The 18,521-nt window shown below is 44.0% G+C and overlaps 1 protein-coding gene across 1 annotated transcript; it reads left to right on the top strand.

Annotated features, from left to right (window-relative positions):
- Positions 1 to 6,042: 6,042 nt before the first annotated feature.
- Positions 6,043 to 18,021, top strand: LOC124142231 (pancreatic lipase-related protein 2-like). Its single transcript, XM_046510571.2, has 7 exons — positions 6,043 to 6,188; positions 10,316 to 10,623; positions 11,907 to 12,138; positions 14,291 to 14,407; positions 15,575 to 15,697; positions 16,103 to 16,330; positions 17,834 to 18,021. Coding segments are annotated over exons 1-7 (1,056 nt in total). The 5' UTR covers positions 6,043 to 6,142; the 3' UTR covers positions 17,836 to 18,021.
- Positions 18,022 to 18,521: the final 500 nt, after the last annotated feature.

Genomic DNA, 18,521 nt, shown 5'->3' with positions numbered 1-18,521 from the left:
GTGTGATGTGAAGGCACGTTTTGGTGTGATTTGAAGACACTTTATGGTGTGATTTGAAGGCACGTTATGGTGTGATTTGAAGACACATTATGGTGTGATTTGAAGACACGTTATAGTGTGATTTGAAGACACATTATGGTGTGATTTGAAGGTAGGTTATGGTGTGATGTGAAGACACGTTATGGTGTGATTTGAAGACACGTTATGGTGTGATTTAAAGACACGTTATGGTGTGATTTGAAGACACGTTATGGTGTGATTTGAAGGCATGTTATGGTGTGATGTGTGGACAAGTGTGTTGTGAAGACAAGTGGTTGTGTGATTTGAAGGCACGTTATTGTGTGATGTGAAGGCACGTTTTGGTGTGATTTGAAGACACGTTATGGTGTGATTTGAAGGCACGTTATGGTGTGATTTGAAGACACGTTATGGTGTGATTTGAAGACACGTTATGGTGTGATTTGAAGGCACGTTATGGTGTGATTTGAATGCAGGTTATGGTGTGATGTGAAGACACGTTATGGTGTGATTTGAAGACACGCTATGGTGTGATTTGAAGACACATGGTGTGATTTGAAGGCAGGTTATGGTGTGATGTGAAGACACGTTATGGTGTGATTTGAAGACACGTCATGGTGTGATTTGAAGACATGTTATGGTGTGATGTGTGGACAAGTGGTGTGATGTGAAGACAAGTTGTTGTGTGATTTGAAGGCAGGTTTTGGTGTGATTTGAAGGCACGTTATGGTGTGATTTGAAGACATGTAATGCTGTGATTTGAAGGCACGTTATGTTGTGATGTGTAGACAAGTGGTTGTGTGAAGTGAAGGCACGTTATGTTGTGTCGTGAAGACATGTGGTTGTGTGATGTGAAGGCACGTTACGTTGTGACGTGAAGACATGTGATTGTGTGATGTAAAGGCATGTTATGGTATAATTTGAAGGCACGCTATGGTGTGATTTGAAGGCACGTTATGGTGTTAAGTGTAGGCACGTTATGGTGTGATGTGTAGACAAGTGGTGTGATGTGTAGGCACGTTATGGTGGGTGGTGTAGGCTTTTGGTGTGGAATGTAGGCACGTTATGGTGGGTGGTGTAGGATTTTGGTGTGGAAAGTAGGCACGTTATGGTGGGTGGTGTCGGCTTTTGGTGTGGAATGTAGGCACGTTGTTGCTGAGGTAGATTATCTTGTGTATGTGCATAATTAATATAGTTGGCATTCAGTACAAAGTTATAAATTGTACAGATAATTCACATAGAGATATGAGTAAAGGTGTCAGCTACTTTTTCCACTCGCACTCACGTGCATGTGCGCGTGTGTAGGAATGAATGCGCTGTTTCCACCAATAACAGTGCACGCTGTACAAGCTCCAACAATCAGTGACTGTTAGGGATATACCCGTCACCTAGTTGCCTGGCACCTATTGATGGGCAGCTACCCGGGACAAGACTTCTGATTGGCGGATCTGGTGAAGTAAAACGGTTTAAAATGCATCCTGCGTTCGCTGAAGTCGTAGTACCTGCTGGTGGAGAGACAGAGTCACAGAGACGTGCCCGGTGCCCCTGGAGCTGTTCTTCACGATGAGAGGTCTGCTGCTTCTGCTCGTTCTCTGTGCCGTGGCTGATGGTAAGACCGACACCTATTCTGCACTCATATAACATCCGGGGTAGAATAGGTCTACAGCAACCCATGCTTGCCATAAAAGGCGGCTATGCTTGCCTTAAGAGGCGACTAACGGGATCGGGTGGTCAGTCTCGCTGACTTGGTTGATTCATGTCATCGTATCCCAATTGCGTGGATCGATGTTCATGATGTCAGTCACAGGATTGTCTGGTCCAGACTTGATTATTTACAGCTGGTCGTATAGCTGGAATATTGAGTGCGGCGTTAAACACAAACAAATAAACACAAAAATTATTTTACGGCATCTCAGCTTGGGAGGAAGGCCCGAAGTGATGCTACCCTCATCCGTTTACCAGTTTGGTGAAACCCGCGTGCACGGGTATGGTAGTCGACAGATTGGGCATTTAGGTAGTCGACAGATTGGGCATTTAGGTAGTCGACAGATTGGGCATTAAGGTAATCGACGGATGGGGCATTAAGGTAATCGACGGATGGGACACTAGGGTAGTCGACGGATGGGGCATTTAGGTAGTCGACGGATAGGGCATTTAGGTAGCCCTAGTCGACGCATAGGGCACTAGGGTAGTCGACGGATGGGGCATTAAGGTAGTTGACAGATTGGGCACCAGGGTAGTCGACGGATGGGGCATTTAGGTAGTCGACGGATAGGGCATTTAGGTCGTCAACGGATAGGGCACTGGGGTAGTCGACGGATAGGGCATTTAGGTAGTCGACAGATTGGGCATTTGGGTAGTCGACAGATTGGGCATTTGTGTAGTCGACGGATGGGGCACTAGGGAAGTCGACGGAAAGGGCACTAGGGTAGTCGACGGATAGGGCATTTAGGGTAGTCCACGGATTGGGCTATGGGGATGCCGACGGATAATACACAATAGCCTGTCAACCATCACTTTGGAAGCCGATTTTCACAACTGGTTTCCATCAAACACACAATTACACGACGAAGGTTGGTTATTATCGAATATTAAACAGTCACAGTTTTGTAATATGTCATGTCCGATTAAAAATATTTTCTTCATTGTTATCATGTAATTTCTTGTATCATCAAGACTTGAGAATTGTGATTCTGTGATCGCTGCTAGCGAAATGAGTGTAAATCTGGTTCAGTTCAGTTCAGTTCAGTTCAGTTCAGTTCAGTTCAGTCCAGTCCAGACCAGTGCAGATTAGTTCAGTTCAGTCCAGTCCAGTCCAGTTCAGTTCAGTTCAGTTCAGTCTAGTCCAGTTCAGTCCAGTTCAGTTCAGTCAGAAAGTAGGGCACACGGTTTATCCCACTGCCTATAAGTACTACGGTCTATGGAAGTTAAATGTGAGATGGCACATTGCGTTTACGGTATGCACCACTGGCCTATACTTCAGTTTCTTATTGGCGTGTCAATCACATAATGCACTTTTGATAAGTGCGCTGAGCGCATTACATTATATCGACCTTGCCCGCAGTACTGCAGTGCCCCAGTTATGATATATATTTACATATATATATATCACATTCGCTTTCGTAATTCATCACGTTTCAATGGTCGTTTCTATCAGACTATCATTAGAAGACCAAGGACGGCACCGACCCGCCTCTTATTGTGTCAGTGTCAGGAGAAGGCGTAGAGCCGTTTTGTCCAAACTGACGTTGATGGATAAGTTCACTTAGGAAGTTTTGAAATGACATTTGCGGTTATAACATGGTTAATATATTCAGTGGGATGCCAAGAAACACTCAAATTGATATTAGTAATCTGGTGCTTTTGTTGACGTATATTTGACAGATCTGTTAAACTACGAAGCGCTGTTTGATTGCATGAAAGACCAATATTTAGAACGCTTTGCGCTTGTCACTGTTAGTTGTTTTGACAACTGAAGTGATTGGCACATTTCCATTTGAACTTTAAGGTGTTGAATGAACATTTAACTATCACGGTCCTCACTTGTAACAAGTGGGAAGGGTAAAGTGTGTGTGTGTGTGTGTGTGTGTGTGTGTGTGTGTGTGTGTGTGTGTGTGAGAGAGAGAGAGAGAGAGAGAGAGAGAGAGAGAGTGTGTGTGCGTGAGTGTGTGAGAGAGTGTGTGTGTGTGCGTGAGTGTGTGTGAGAGAGAATGAGAGAGTGTGTGAGTGAGTGTGCGTGTGTGTGTGTGTGAGTGTATGTGCGCGTGTGTATGCGTGTGTGTGCGCGCGCGTGCGTGCGTGTGTGACTGAGCGAATGTTATTTGAATCGGAAGTCATCATTATTGCAGCTTTATTGCGACGATCACAACCATGGGTATTGAAACACGTTGTGGGTATTGAAACACGTTGTTGTAGTGGAAATACGTTGTGGGTAGTGGAAACACGTTGTGGGTAGTGAAACACGTTGTGGGTAGTGAAACACGTTGTGGGTAGTGAAACACGTTGGTAGTGGAAACACGTTGTGGGTAGTGGAAACACGTTGTGGGTAGTGGAAAAACGTTGATGATTGTGTGTATGCACGCTGTGGTGATCTGTAGACAGGTGGTTGTGTGATGTGAAGGCAGGTTATGGTCTGATGTGAAGGCAGGTTATGGTGTGATTTGAAGACACGTTATGGTGTGATTTGAAGACACGTTATTGTGTGATGTGAAGACACGTTATGGTGTGATTTGAAGGCACGTAATGGTGTGATTTGAAGGCACGTTATGGTATGACGTGAAGGCACCTTTTGGTGTGATTTGAAGGCACGTAATGGTGTAATTTGAAGACACGTTATGGTGTGATTTGAAGGCACCTTTTGGTGTGATTTGAAGGCACGTGATGGTGTAATTTGAAGACACGTTATGGTGTAATTTGAAGACACATTATGGTGTGATTTGAAGACACGTTATGGTGTGATTTGAAGACACGTTATGGTGTGATCTGAAGACACGTTATGGTGTGATTTGAAGGCATGTTATGGTGTGATTTGAAGACATGTAATGGTGTGATGTGAAGGCACGTTTTGGTGTGATTTGAAGACACTTTATGGTGTGATTTGAAGGCACGTTATGGTGTGATTTGAAGACACATTATGGTGTGATTTGAAGACACGTTATAGTGTGATTTGAAGACACATTATGGTGTGATTTGAAGGTAGGTGTTGGTGTGATGTGAAGACACGTTATGGTGTGATTTGAAGACACGTTATGGTGTGATTTAAAGACACGTTATGGTGTGATTTGAAGACACGTTATGGTGTGATTTGAAGGCATGTTATGGTGTGATGTGTGGACAAGTGTGTTGTGAAGACAAGTGGTTGTGTGATTTGAAGGCACGTTATTGTGTGATGTGAAGGCACGTTTTGGTGTGATTTGAAGACACGTTATGGTGTGATTTGAAGGCACGTTATGGTGTGATTTGAAGACACGTTATGGTGTGATTTGAAGACACGTTATGGTGTGATTTGAAGGCACGTTATGGTGTGATTTGAATGCAGGTTATGGTGTGATGTGAAGACACGTTATGGTGTGATTTGAAGACACGCTATGGTGTGATTTGAAGACACATGGTGTGATTTGAAGGCAGGTTATGGTGTGATGTGAAGACACGTTATGGTGTGATTTGAAGACACGTCATGGTGTGATTTGAAGACATGTTATGGTGTGATGTGTGGACAAGTGGTGTGATGTGAAGACAAGTTGTTGTGTGATTTGAAGGCAGGTTTTGGTGTGATTTGAAGGCACGTTATGGTGTGATTTGAAGACATGTAATGGTGTGATTTGAAGGCACGTTATGTTGTGATGTGTAGACAAGTGGTTGTGTGAAGTGAAGGCACGTTATGTTGTGTCGTGAAGACATGTGGTTGTGTGATGTGAAGGCACGTTACGTTGTGACGTGAAGACATGTGATTGTGTGATGTAAAGGCATGTTATGGTATAATTTGAAGGCAGGCTATGGTGTGATTTGAAGGCACGTTATGGTGTTAAGTGTAGGCACGTTATGGTGTGATGTGTAGACAAGTGGTGTGATGTGTAGGCACGTTATGGTGGGTGGTGTAGGCTTTTGGTGTGGAATGTAGGCACGTTATGGTGGGTGGTGTAGGATTTTGGTGTGGAAAGTAGGCACGTTATGGTGGGTGGTGTCGGCTTTTGGTGTGGAATGTAGGCACGTTGTTGCTGAGGTAGATTATCTTGTGTATGTGCATAATTAATATAGTTGGCATTCAGTACAAAGTTATAAATTGTACAGATAATTCACATAGAGATATGAGTAAAGGTGTCAGCTACTTTTCCACTCGCACTCACGTGCATGTGCGCGTGTGTAGGAATGAATGCGCTGTTTCCACCAATAACAGTGCACGCTGTACAAGCTCCAACAATCAGTGACTGTTAGGGATATACCCGTCACCTAGTTGCCTGGCACCTATTGATGGGCAGCTACCCGGGACAAGACTTCTGATTGGCGGATCTGGTGAAGTAAAACGGTTTAAAATGCATCCTGCGTTCGCTGAAGTCGTAGTACCTGCTGGTGGAGAGACAGAGTCACAGAGACGTGCCCGGTGCCCCTGGAGCTGTTCTTCACGATGAGAGGTCTGCTGCTTCTGCTCGTTCTCTGTGCCGTGGCTGATGGTAAGACCGACACCTATTCTGCACTCATATAACATCCGGGGTAGAATAGGTCTACAGCAACCCATGCTTGCCATAAAAGGCGGCTATGCTTGCCTTAAGAGGCGACTAACGGGATCGGGTGGTCAGTCTCGCTGACTTGGTTGATTCATGTCATCGTATCCCAATTGCGTGGATCGATGTTCATGATGTCAGTCACAGGATTGTCTGGTCCAGACTTGATTATTTACAGCTGGTCGTATAGCTGGAATATTGAGTGCGGCGTTAAACACAAACAAATAAACACAAAAATTATTTTACGGCATCTCAGCTTGGGAGGAAGGCCCGAAGTGATGCTACCCTCATCCGTTTACCAGTTTGGTGAAACCCGCGTGCACGGGTATGGTAGTCGACAGATTGGGCATTTAGGTAGTCGACAGATTGGGCATTTAGGTAGTCGACAGATTGGGCATTAAGGTAATCGACGGATGGGGCATTAAGGTAATCGACGGATGGGACACTAGGGTAGTCGACGGATGGGGCATTTAGGTAGTCGACGGATAGGGCATTTAGGTAGCCCTAGTCGACGCATAGGGCACTAGGGTAGTCGACGGATGGGGCATTAAGGTAGTCGACAGATTGGGCACCAGGGTAGTCGACGGATGGGGCATTTAGGTAGTCGACGGATAGGGCATTTAGGTAGTCAACGGATAGGGCACTGGGGTAGTCGACGGATAGGGCATTTAGGTAGTCGACAGATTGGGCATTTGGGTAGTCGACAGATTGGGCATTTGTGTAGTCGACGGATGGGGCACTAGGGAAGTCGACGGAAAGGGCACTAGGGTAGTCGACGGATAGGGCATTTAGGGTAGTCCACGGATTGGGCTATGGGGATGCCGACGGATAATACACAATAGCCTGTCAACCATCACTTTGGAAGCCGATTTTCACAACTGGTTTCCATCAAACACACAATTACACGACATAGGTTGGTTATTATCGAATATTAAACAGTCACAGTTTTGTAATATGTCATGTCCGATTAAAAATATTTTCTTCATTGTTATCATGTAATTTCTTGTATCATCAAGACTTGAGAATTGTGATTCTGTGATCGCTGCTAGCGAAATGAGTGTAAATCTTGTTCAGTTCAGTTCAGTTCAGTTCAGTCCAGTCCAGACCAGTGCAGATTAGTTCAGTTCAGTTCAGTTCAGTTCAGTTCAGTCCAGTCCAGTTCAGTCCAGTTCAGTTCAGTCAGAAAGTAGGGCACACGGTTTATCCCACTGCCTATAAGTACTACGGTCTATGGAAGTTAAATGTGAGATGGCACATTGCGTTTACGGTATGCACCACTGGCCTATACTTCAGTTTCTTTTTGGCGTGTCAATCACATAATGCACTTTTGATAAGTGCGCTGAGCGCATTACATTATATCGACCTTGCCCGCAGTACTGCAGTGCCCCAGTTATGATATATATTTACATATATATATATCACATTCGCTTTCGTAATTCATCACGTTTCAATGGTCGTTTCTATCAGACTATCATTAGAAGACCAAGGACGGCACCGACCCGCCTCTTATTGTGTCAGTGTCAGGAGAAGGCGTAGAGCCGTTTTGTCCAAACTGACGTTGATGGATAAGTTCACTTAGGAAGTTTTGAAATGACATTTGCGGTTATAACATGGTTAATATATTCAGTGGGATGCCAAGAAACACTCAAATTGATATTAGTAATCTGGTGCTTTTGTTGACGTATATTTGACAGATCTGTTAAACTACGAAGCGCTGTTTGATTGCATGAAAGACCAATATTTAGAACGCTTTGCGCTTGTCACTGTTTTGACAACTGAAGTGATTGGCACATTTCCATTTGAACTTTAAGGTGTTGAATGAACATTTAACTATCACGGTCCTCACTTGTAACAAGTGGGAAGGGTAAAGTGTGTGTGTGTGTGTGTGTGTGAGAGAGAGAGAGAGAGAGAGAGAGAGAGTGTGTGTGTGCGTGAGTGAGTGTGTGAGAGAGTGTGTGTGTGTGTGCGTGAGTGTGTGTGAGAGAGAATGAGAGAGTGTGTGAGTGAGTGTGCGTGTGTGTGTGTGAGTGTATGTGCGCGTGTGTATGCGTGTGTGTGCGCGCGCGTGCGTGCGTGTGTGACTGAGCGAATGTTATTTGAATCGGAAGTCATCATTATTGCAGCTTTATTGCGACGATCACAACCAACCGGGCTGAACAGTTTAACAAATACGATTGTACTTCAATAGTTAGAAACACTACTCCCATACTCTGAAATAATGCATTATGATAAACTGATTCCCAGATAAACATTAACCAGGGCCGTATGTAAATGCTAAACAATGTAACGGAACCCAAGTCCAATTGATAAGGACAGTTCTTTATTTCTTTTAGTGGCACTGAGAAGTTACTTCAGAATGAACAACTTCGTTATTACACTTAGAAGCGACGTTTCGGTGTATATAGGTTCTAACACGTTATCAAGCAAGTTGTTGTTGTTTGTTGTTTAACGCCGCACTCAACAATATTCCAGCTATATGACGGCGGTCTGTAAATAATCGAGTCTGGACCAGATAGTCCAGTGATTGATATCATGAGCATCGATCCACGCAATTGGGATCGATGACATGTATCAACCAAGTCAGCGAGCCTGACCACCCGATCCCGTTAGTCGCCTTTTACGACAAGCATAGTCGCCTTCTACGGCTAGTATGGGTTGCTGAAGACCTATTCTACCCCGGAATCTTCACGGGTCTTATCAAGCAAGTGATATACAGAGTATTGATGACAAGTATATATATACAGGTAGGAGGCAGTGTTTATACAGTTGAGTAGATTAGGATGTAATTACACTGGAGTGAGAAGCCTGTATGGTGAGTGAGTGAGTTGGGTGTGACGCCGCTTTTAACAGTATTCCAGTTATATCACGGTGTGTCAGCTTAATGTGGGAGGAAAGCCCGAAGTGATGCAGGTCTCAGACGTTTACCACTTCGGTGAAACCCACCAGCACGGGTATGGTGCTGACAAACCTAGAAACATAATCGAACCCACAATCATAGGTTTCTGGCGTGCCCAAGGGACGCAACTCTGCACAGCGAATCGCGGCGCCTTAGACGACTGGACCACCCGTGCCCCCGAAGCCTGTATGTACACAAAACGGGTGATATAAGGTAAACATCTCAACAGCTGGAGCCAGTATCCTAAACAAATAGGTTACGATTGATTGGGCTCTTGATGGTGCGTGTGGGTTATGTAATAGTCTTTTTTGTTATTGATTGATTGTTTGATGTTGATGACTTCTTGGTGTTTTCTGATTTTGAAGTCTTTGAGGTTGGTTGCTTTTGATTTTGTCCCACTGGATGCTGTGGCTGGGGTTGTCACGGATATGGTCTAATAGAGCTGACTTGGATGCTGGCCTGTTTCTTTAAGAGTCTATGGATTCTGTGGTTGCTGATGGGGAGATTTCTGGGTGATGCTCTGTATTGCCTGTTGCACTAGCTGTTCGGGGTAGTGGATGTGTGAAAACTTGACTGGGAATTTATCGAAAAGAATAAATTGCCCATGAACATTCTTGAAAAAGAGAGAGTTATGTTTCAGACCTTTGGAAATAAAAGAAATTGCCTGCCACATAAATTAAATTGTTTCAAGGTGTTCTTCTTAAAGGATATTCAGACTCATAGTTTTAAATTAAAAACGATATATATGGTTTTGTTGCTGAAGCTGAAATAATATCCTATCTCGATACATTATCCCAGGGTCCGCCCCAGAATATTAAAAGGTCGGTCCCTAAAGACGATACGAAGAGTTACTGTATATCCAGTGAGGGCTTCTCGTTGATATTTATGGATATCAGGTACTGCTTATAATTAAAAGTCCTTGTGGGCATTCCGGGTCAGACTGGGTCCCCGAACTTCCTGCTTGCCGTAAGAGACGATTAACAATAGGGATCACGTGGTCTCTTTTGCTTGGTTGATTGTATGTCATCGTACTCAGATGAAATGGACCATTGCTAATGCTTCTAGTCACCGGTTTGCCTGGTCGAGACTCGAATTTTTGCAGTCCCCCGTGATATAGTTTGAATATTGCTGACTGCGGGGTTGAAAAGTATTCACTCTATCATTTAATGAAATGTTGCAGGCTGGTTCTTTGGGTCGAAGATAAAGAGGGAATGTTTCGGGTTGTTCGGCTGTTTCGACAACGATACTCCGTTTGACAACACGAAGGGCTGCATCCCCCAGACGCCCGAAGAGCAGGGAATGCAACTAGCCCTGTACACCCGGGAGAACAAGTACTACCCACAATGGCTCAACACAGACGACGACAGATTCAGCATCTCCCAAAGCAACTACGCCGTCGGGAAACGCACCTACCTCATCATTCACGGCTACACCGACGACTGTCTCTCGGAATGGGTGGCTAACATTGAGCGGGCATTGCTTGACATAGTGAGTCATCCGTCCATGACATTCTGGCATTACCTTCCTGTCACCGAGATTATATTCTTGCATTATCTTCCTGTCACCGAGATTATATTCTTGCATTATCTTCCTGTCACCGAGATTATATTCTTGCATTATCTTCCTGTCATCTAGATTATATTCTTGCATTATCTTCCTGTCATCTAGATTATATTCTTGCATTATCTTCCTGTCATCTAGATTATATTCTTGCATTATCTCCCTGTCACATAGATTATATTCTTGCATTATCTTCCTGTCATTATATTCTTGTATTATCTTCCTGTCATCTAGATTACATTCTTGCATTATCTTCCTGTCACCTCAATTATTCTCTTAAATTATGTTCCTGTCACCTGGATTCTATTCTTGCATTATCTTCCTGTCACCGAGATGAAATTCTTGCATTATCTTCCTGTCACCTAGATTATATTCTTGTATTATCTTCCTGTCACCTAGATTATATTCTTGTATTATCTTCCTGTCATCTAGATTACATTCTTGCAATATCTTCCTGTCACCTCGATTATTCTCTTAAATTATATTCCTGTCACCTAGATTATATTCTTGCATTTTCTTCCTGTCATCTAGATTATATTCTTGCATTATCTTCCTGTCACCTAGATTATATTCTTGTATTATCTTCCTGTCATCTAGATTATATTCTTGCATTATCTTCCTGTCACCTAGATTATATTCTTGTATTATCTTCCTGTCATCTAGATTATATTCTTGTATTATCTTCCTGTCATCTAGATTATATTCTTGCATTATCTTCCTGTCATTATATTCTTGCATTATCTTCCTGTCATCTAGATTATACTCTTGCATTATCTTCCTGTCACTTCGATTATTCTCTTAAATTATATTCCTGTCACCTAGATTATATTCTTGCATTATCTTCCTTTCACCTCGATTAAACTCTTGTATTATCTTCCTGTCATCTAGATTACACTCTTGTATTATCTTCCTGTCACCTCGATTATACTCTTGCATTATCTTCCTGTCACCTAGATGACATCGATGTAGAGACATTTATGTATGTCATCAGCTTTAGCATAGAGACATCGATGAACGTCATCAGCTTGAGCATAGACATTAATGCCCGTCATCAGTTTGAGCATAGACATTAATGTCCGTCATCAGCTTGAGCATAGAGGCATTTATGTACGTCATCAGCTTCAGCATAGACATTTATGTACGTCATCAGCTTCAGCATAGAGACCATCGTTTATTCAGCTTTATGTTTCTGCATTCTGCTATCCAAACAGGGAGATTTCAATGTGTTCCGCGTCAACTGGCAGCTTGGCGCATCCCCCAAGATCTACGACCAGGCAGCATCCAACACAAGACTAGTGGCATCCATGCTGGCAACGTTCTTGCAGGCCTTGAACGAAATGGGCACACACTACAGCGACATGCACGTCATCGGCCACAGCCTCGGCGCCCACATCAGCGGCCAAGTGGGACAACGGCTTCACGGACAGCTTGGGCGAATTACAGGTAGAGTACAAATGTAGTCGGGATTCCAGGTTGATGCGAGGGAACTAGACCGAGGCTTTAGTACCAACAGTTACCAAGAGCCTTTTTCGTTTATGCAAAGTCCATTGCCATTAAATTCAATTTTAAACGCAGGAGAAATGGCAGCAGAGTGAATTATTAAAATACTTCTGTGATAGCCTTGTGTTTAGAAATGTTTGTTTCTTAATATACAATGTTTCTTGAATGGTTTAAACATTCAGCAGATCTATTACTCCCTTATCTCGAACTCTTATGTATACTAGAGTGAGTGAGTGAATAATGCTTAACGCCGCATCAGCAATTTTGCAGCTATTCGCGGCGATATGTATACTAGAAAACGGAGGTTCAATCGGAATAAGTGTGCCAATACATAAACAAGGTGATCTTATTTGTTTGTTTGTTTGTTGTTTAACGCCGCACTCAGCAATATTCAAGCTATATGACGGCAGTCTGTAAATTATCAAGTCTGGACCAGACAATCCACTAATTGACATTAAGAGCATCGATCTATCCAAATGGGATACGATGACATGCATCAACCGATTCCGGTTAGTTGCCTCTTACAAGCACAGTCGCCTCGTATGGCAAGCAGGGGTTGCTGAATACCCATTCTCTACCCGGATCTCCACGGGTGGTTTAGAAACGTAAGAATTGTTCGTAAGGTACAAGTCTTACTGCAGACTGATCACATTGTAAAAACGGCCTGATTTAACATTGGACAGAACGTGTATGAATGTTTACGCAGACCACGATTGGACAGTATCGATTTCTGTACACCAATAATCATATCTACCAAGATCTGAATACATTCCATAACGGATCCTGTCAAAACGACCTTTCATCCGACCAATCATCGCTTACCAAATCTGGAAAGTGACAATCGGAATATACTTTCTAATCATGCTAGCTCGAAAAGGCTAACACGAGGTATTCCGAACGACAGTTACGGGCTGTAGAGATCTACGTCTATTAGTCGCTTCAAATGGAAAATCATTTAAAACAGAAGATACTTTCCTATGGATAACCCACGGAAACCTCGGACATTAGACATTCGAGAATTTTCTTTTGTTTATTTAAAAAAAATTTCTGAATCGATATTCGTCAAAGTGTAGTCTGGAATGGGAGTCGCCAGTTAGAAACAAACGCCGTAAAACTCGGGAAAGCTGCTTTCTGATTGGCTAATGTCGACTTGTTGTTTTGTCGGTCAAAGTACGCGAGAGGACGTAGTGACGTGATCTGTAATAGGGTGTCTTTAGATCTTTGTTTGGCAGTAACGAGAACTAAGATAATATTTTAATGATATTGCCTATATCAGAATACACCGACCTGGAATACAGAACGGTACAACGGGTACTGTCCTACACTCTGGTCCGCCAACCATTCTTTTAGTACCCGTTTTTACACAACCGTGCGGCAGAAGTAGGATATTATCGACGAATAATCATTCACCTAACCAGAAGTACCAGTTTTGTCGATAATAACCAAATTTTGGCGCGTTATTATAAGGGTAACGCTATTTTTCAGGGCATTATCATTTGTAGAAGCTCGAGGTTTTCCATTAACCGAGGGCTTCTGCAAATGATAATGCCCTGAAAAAGAGCGTTACCGTTATTATAGCTAAAATGGATGGAATTTGTTATCAAATAAAAAGAAACAACAACATCGGTTTTGAAACATCTACTGCAATCAACACGAATGTCACTGACCACATTTTACAAATATGGAAACGTCATAGAACAAAATAGATGACGTCACTATTATACGTGACGTCATTTCTCTACCCTATGACGTCACCTAACAACAGGCTTGATAATGGCCCGTCGTCAAGCAATATGACGGCATTATCAAGTTACAGTGGCCCGCCCCTTTCTGATAACGTGTGGGCGGTTAATGATAATTCTATCCATTTTAGCTATAATTTGGGTTTAATGTAAAAAAAAACGGGTGCCAAAATGATAGTTGACGGACTAAATGGTGAGGTAAAGTCAAATTGGGTTTAACGTCGCGTTCAAGATTATTCCCACACTTAAACGACACCCACCCTGTTTAGCTTAGTCGTAGCATCATTGCGTTTAAGAACGTAGGTTTGTTGTATGAGGTTAGCCACATAAAGGGTTTCTGTATGTGTCCGCAGGGATGGATCCAGCTGGCCCGTCGTTCGACAGGGACAACACTGACATCAGACTGGACAAGACGGACGCCATGTTCGTGGACGTCTTGCACACAGATGCGGAACATCTGATCAAGTTGGGTGAGTAGTTGCAGCTGCAGCAGGTATGATGTATGGGTGAGCGCCCTCCACGAAAGCGTTGAAGTTCATATCGCCCCCAGGGGGGCGCCAACGCGCTGTGCTTTGCGCGACGATGCAAAACCGTGAACCGACGGTCGAGGCTTGTGCGGGGTCGTTACGAAGACTAACAACGTGTAGAAACAAAAGAGTGGTATAAAAGGAGATAAGTCCAGAAGAAGGCAAACCAGTGGTTGACAATGCCACTCTGCGTCCATCTTCCCGAGGCAAGGGAGTTAACTAACTTGTCCAGTTTCCACCCTTGCCGAACTAGGCCGAAAAATTCTGGGTTGGATCGTAACACCACCAGTGGCTATCCCTCCTATTGACCAATCAGATTCCACCTCTAATATCTCTTGCATTTGCTTCAAACAAAATGGCGGCTCCTAGTGAAGACGATCTGATCGCTAATCAAGATCAATATTGTAATAAAACGGGTCTAACTTCGCGAAGTGCATCAAATCACGTAAGCACCTTGATTAAAAACATGAAAACATTTGGAAAATATCTGTTGATATAATATATGGTCTCTGGTTAACGGTACACTTGTTTGGCAAATCCTGCAATCGACCGAAATCTGCACGACAGTTTATGAACCGGATGTTGATTTCGTTACGCGGTTTTGATTGGGCTATGCATAGACTCGTTAGTCCAGCCAAAATAAATATATGATTTTATCGAAATATTTGCCCAGTCGCGGCTCTCGGTAATGGAAGTAAACAAGAAATCTCCGCGCTCAATGGCGTCGAGTCCTGTGATTGGTCCGCGACTTGCGCAACCGACAGACGCGACTGATATGAGCCAATATTTCGATAAAATCACCGATATAGGTATTAAAGTACAAAAAAACATTAAGCTTTGCGGCATGCAGGGCGTATGTGGAGTGGGGTGGGGAGATATTGTGAATATGACATGCGCACGTTTAACATGACATTTAAACGATACAGCCGATTTCATCTTCGGTCAAGATGGCGAGTGACGTACCTTGTCTATTTCTATATATGGTTCCGGTGTTTCAGATATATCACTATCCTGTTTCAGGGGCCTGTGCCCTCATCGATCGTACATCACCCGGACTTTATTAACGTTCTTGTTAATACAGGGGTACCAATTGGGCGTGTTTTGTTCCAGGATTCGGTATGATGCGACGGATGGGTCACGCCGACTTCTACCCTGCCGGTGGCTTCGACCAGGAGGGATGTCCCAAGAACGCTGGCGACCACCTCTTTGAGCTGGTGACAGGTGGTATCAAGGGTATGTGTCTAGCGCACAGGAATCCTATGGTCATGGGTTCGAATCCCGTGTCGCTTTGATTATGGCTCCATGTTTGTTAACACGATACCAGTTCTGTGGATTCCACCAAAGTGGTCAATGTCTGCGGCCTTCATCACGCTAGCCTTTACTTCCACATCATGTGAGATGGGCGGTCGGGTAGACTAGTGGTTAAAGCGTTCGCTCGTCACGCCGAAGACCCGGGTTCGATGCGTGAAGCCTATTTCTGGTGTTCCCCGTGTGATATTGCTAGAATATTGCTAAAAGCGGCGTAAAACCAAACTCACCCACTCACGCTCTGATATAACTGAAATGCTGTTCAAAAACGGGGTTTACCACAACTCACTCACCAAGGACTTTTCCTCTGTAACTGCCGTCTCCTCTCAGGTCTCATCAATGGCGCCTCGTGCAGTCACAGCCGCGCCGTTGACTTCTTCTGGGCTTCCATCGCAATGTGTCACTACACCGCCGTCCCCTGCGACAACTGGGCCGACTTTAAGGCAGGGAAGTGCAGCTGCAGCGACGACACGCCCTGCTCCCGCATGGGCTACTTCGCCGACCGCAACCTCCATGGCACTTTCTTCCTCAAAACCGCTGGGAATCCACCTTATTGCTGTAAGTAAACTGGTCTTATAAATCTGTCTGTGGGGTGAGGGAGTGAGGGAATGCGATGGTCCTGGCTGCCTGTTGTTGTTTGTTGTTTAACACCCCACTCACCAATATTCCAGCTGTATGAGGGCGGTCGGTAAATAATCGAGTCTGGAAAAGGCAATCCAGTGATTGACATCATGAGCATCAATCCACGCAACTGGGATACATCCATCAACCAAGTCAGCGAGCCTGACCACCCGATCCCATTTCTCGCCTCTTACGACAAGCATAGTCGCCTTTTATGGCAAGCATGGGTTGCTGAAGACCTCTGGCTGTCTGTAAATATATTTAGCGTGGGATAGGGATAAGGGTAGGATTATGGGAACCTATAATCCAATACCTCATTGTGCACTGTACCTCAAACACAGGGTGCACTTCAGGAAAAACCCTCAGCCATGCCACGCCTTCAGCCTGACTCAGCAAATACTAACTTTCACAAACAGAATGCTTGTCGGAGACTAACGGGATCGGGTGGACAGGCTCACTGACTTGGTTGATGCATGTCATCGTATCCCAACTGCGTGGATCGATGCTCATGATATCAATCACTGGATTGTCTGGTCAAGACTCAATTATTTATAGACCGCTGCCATATAGCTGGATTATTGCTGGGTGCAGCGTTAAACAACCAACAAACCAACAAACAAACAAACAATGAATATAGAAACAAGATCGTGTAAATTGGGACAGATATAGGGCGCAGTATTAGTGGGATGATGTGGACTTCCCTGTTGTGGAGCTTGCCAAAATAGTTTCCTCATCACCCGGAGGGCGCGGGTGGCCCAGTCTTCTACACTTCTTCACTGTACAGAGTTGCGTCCCTTGTTGGTTCGAATCCTGGTTCGGCCAGAGTATGTTTCTCGGTTTTGTCAGCACCATACCCGTGCTCGTTGGTTTCACCAAAGTGGTAAACGTCTAAGACCTGCATTACTTTTCTTCCACATTAAGCTGACACGCCGTGATATAACTGGAAAACTGTTCAAAGCGGCGTTAAACACGGCTCACTCACTCACTCATAACCCGTGAATACACACAGTCGAAATGGGGTGTAGTAGTGACGCGTGTCTATTTTCAGTCAATCAGTGAAATGAGGCCGGTTATAACTCATAGAAGTTAAATGAACGCCATGTTTGAATTTTGTGCAAAAGTTCGCCTTTTATCGCAAGCAGTGTGTTGAGAAGATGGCCCCATGGTCGTAGCCAATGCTGCACGATTAATATTGCCGTCTCCGCGATAAGACAAGCGCCTTCTTCTAGCGGCTGCAAGACAGGAAAACCAGTCTATCTTCGCAATCTGATCTGAGCGCTCATTGGCCAGAGAGGAACGGAGAATTGTTCTAAAATATGATCAATAAACATTTTCATATTTGTATTCCCCATCAACAGTAGACGACCTTGATTGGTAAAAATTGTCTTATCAAAGATAGTTGCATAAAGTTTGTCCAATGAAGTCTTTTTGGCGTTTCAGAATCGTGCCCAGTGCTGTCAATCGTCTACAGAGGTTGTGATACCATGCCGTGTTGCTGATAGTTCTGATGCAGTTTTACTGAAACCCTAATGCATCCCTTTCCTCCATTACGGGAACACCAGTACACTTCCCTCTGTTCTCTGTGTTGGTGATGCACTACATGATTTCCTTATATTAAAGCAATGTTTCTGAAAGGCGTGTTTAGTTTTATCGTTCAGCGTGAGTGAAAGTATGGTGGGTTGAACACAGTGGTCTATGGTAGTACACAGTGGTCTATGGTAGTACACTGTGGTCTATGGTAGTACACTGTGGTCTATGGTGGTACACAGTGGTCTATGGTAGTACACTGTGGTCTATGGTAGTACACAGTGGTCTATGGTAGTACACAGTGGTCTATGGTAGTACACTGTGGTCTATGGTAGTACACTGTGGTCTATGGTGGTACACAGTGGTCTATGGTAGTACACTGTGGTCTATGGTAGTACACAGTGGTCTATGGTAGTACACAGTGGTCTATGGTAGTACACAGTGGTCTATGGTGGTACACTGAGGGTCTATGGTAGTACACTGTGGGTCTATTGTGATCTATGGTAGTACACTGTGGGTCTATGGGGGTACACTCTGGGTCTATGGTGGTACACAGTGGGCCTATGGCATTTGTGATTCAAGGTGCTGCAATTGCCAGTGC

This window comes from Haliotis rufescens, unplaced genomic scaffold, assembly GCF_023055435.1.
Source record: "Haliotis rufescens isolate VD_foot unplaced genomic scaffold, xgHalRufe1.0.p SCAF_2, whole genome shotgun sequence".
Lineage (NCBI taxonomy): Eukaryota > Metazoa > Mollusca > Gastropoda > Lepetellida > Haliotidae > Haliotis > Haliotis rufescens.
The sequence above is the reverse complement of the archived record's forward strand: the minus strand, read 5'-3'. Positions and strand labels throughout refer to the sequence as shown.

What these genes read in the sequence shown, in the direction of transcription:
- LOC124142231 (XM_046510571.2), top strand. Translation starts at nt 6,143, where the DNA reads ATGAGAGGTCTGCTGCTTCTGCTCGTTCTCTGTGCCGTGGCTGATG. An exon ending in TCTCTGTGCCGTGGCTGATG is followed by an intron (nt 6,189 to 10,315) that starts GTAAGACCGACA and finishes GAAATGTTGCAG; the next exon opens with GCTGGTTCTTTGGGTCGAAG. An exon ending in GGAACATCTGATCAAGTTGG is followed by an intron (nt 14,408 to 15,574) that starts GTGAGTAGTTGC and finishes GTTTTGTTCCAG; the next exon opens with GATTCGGTATGATGCGACGG.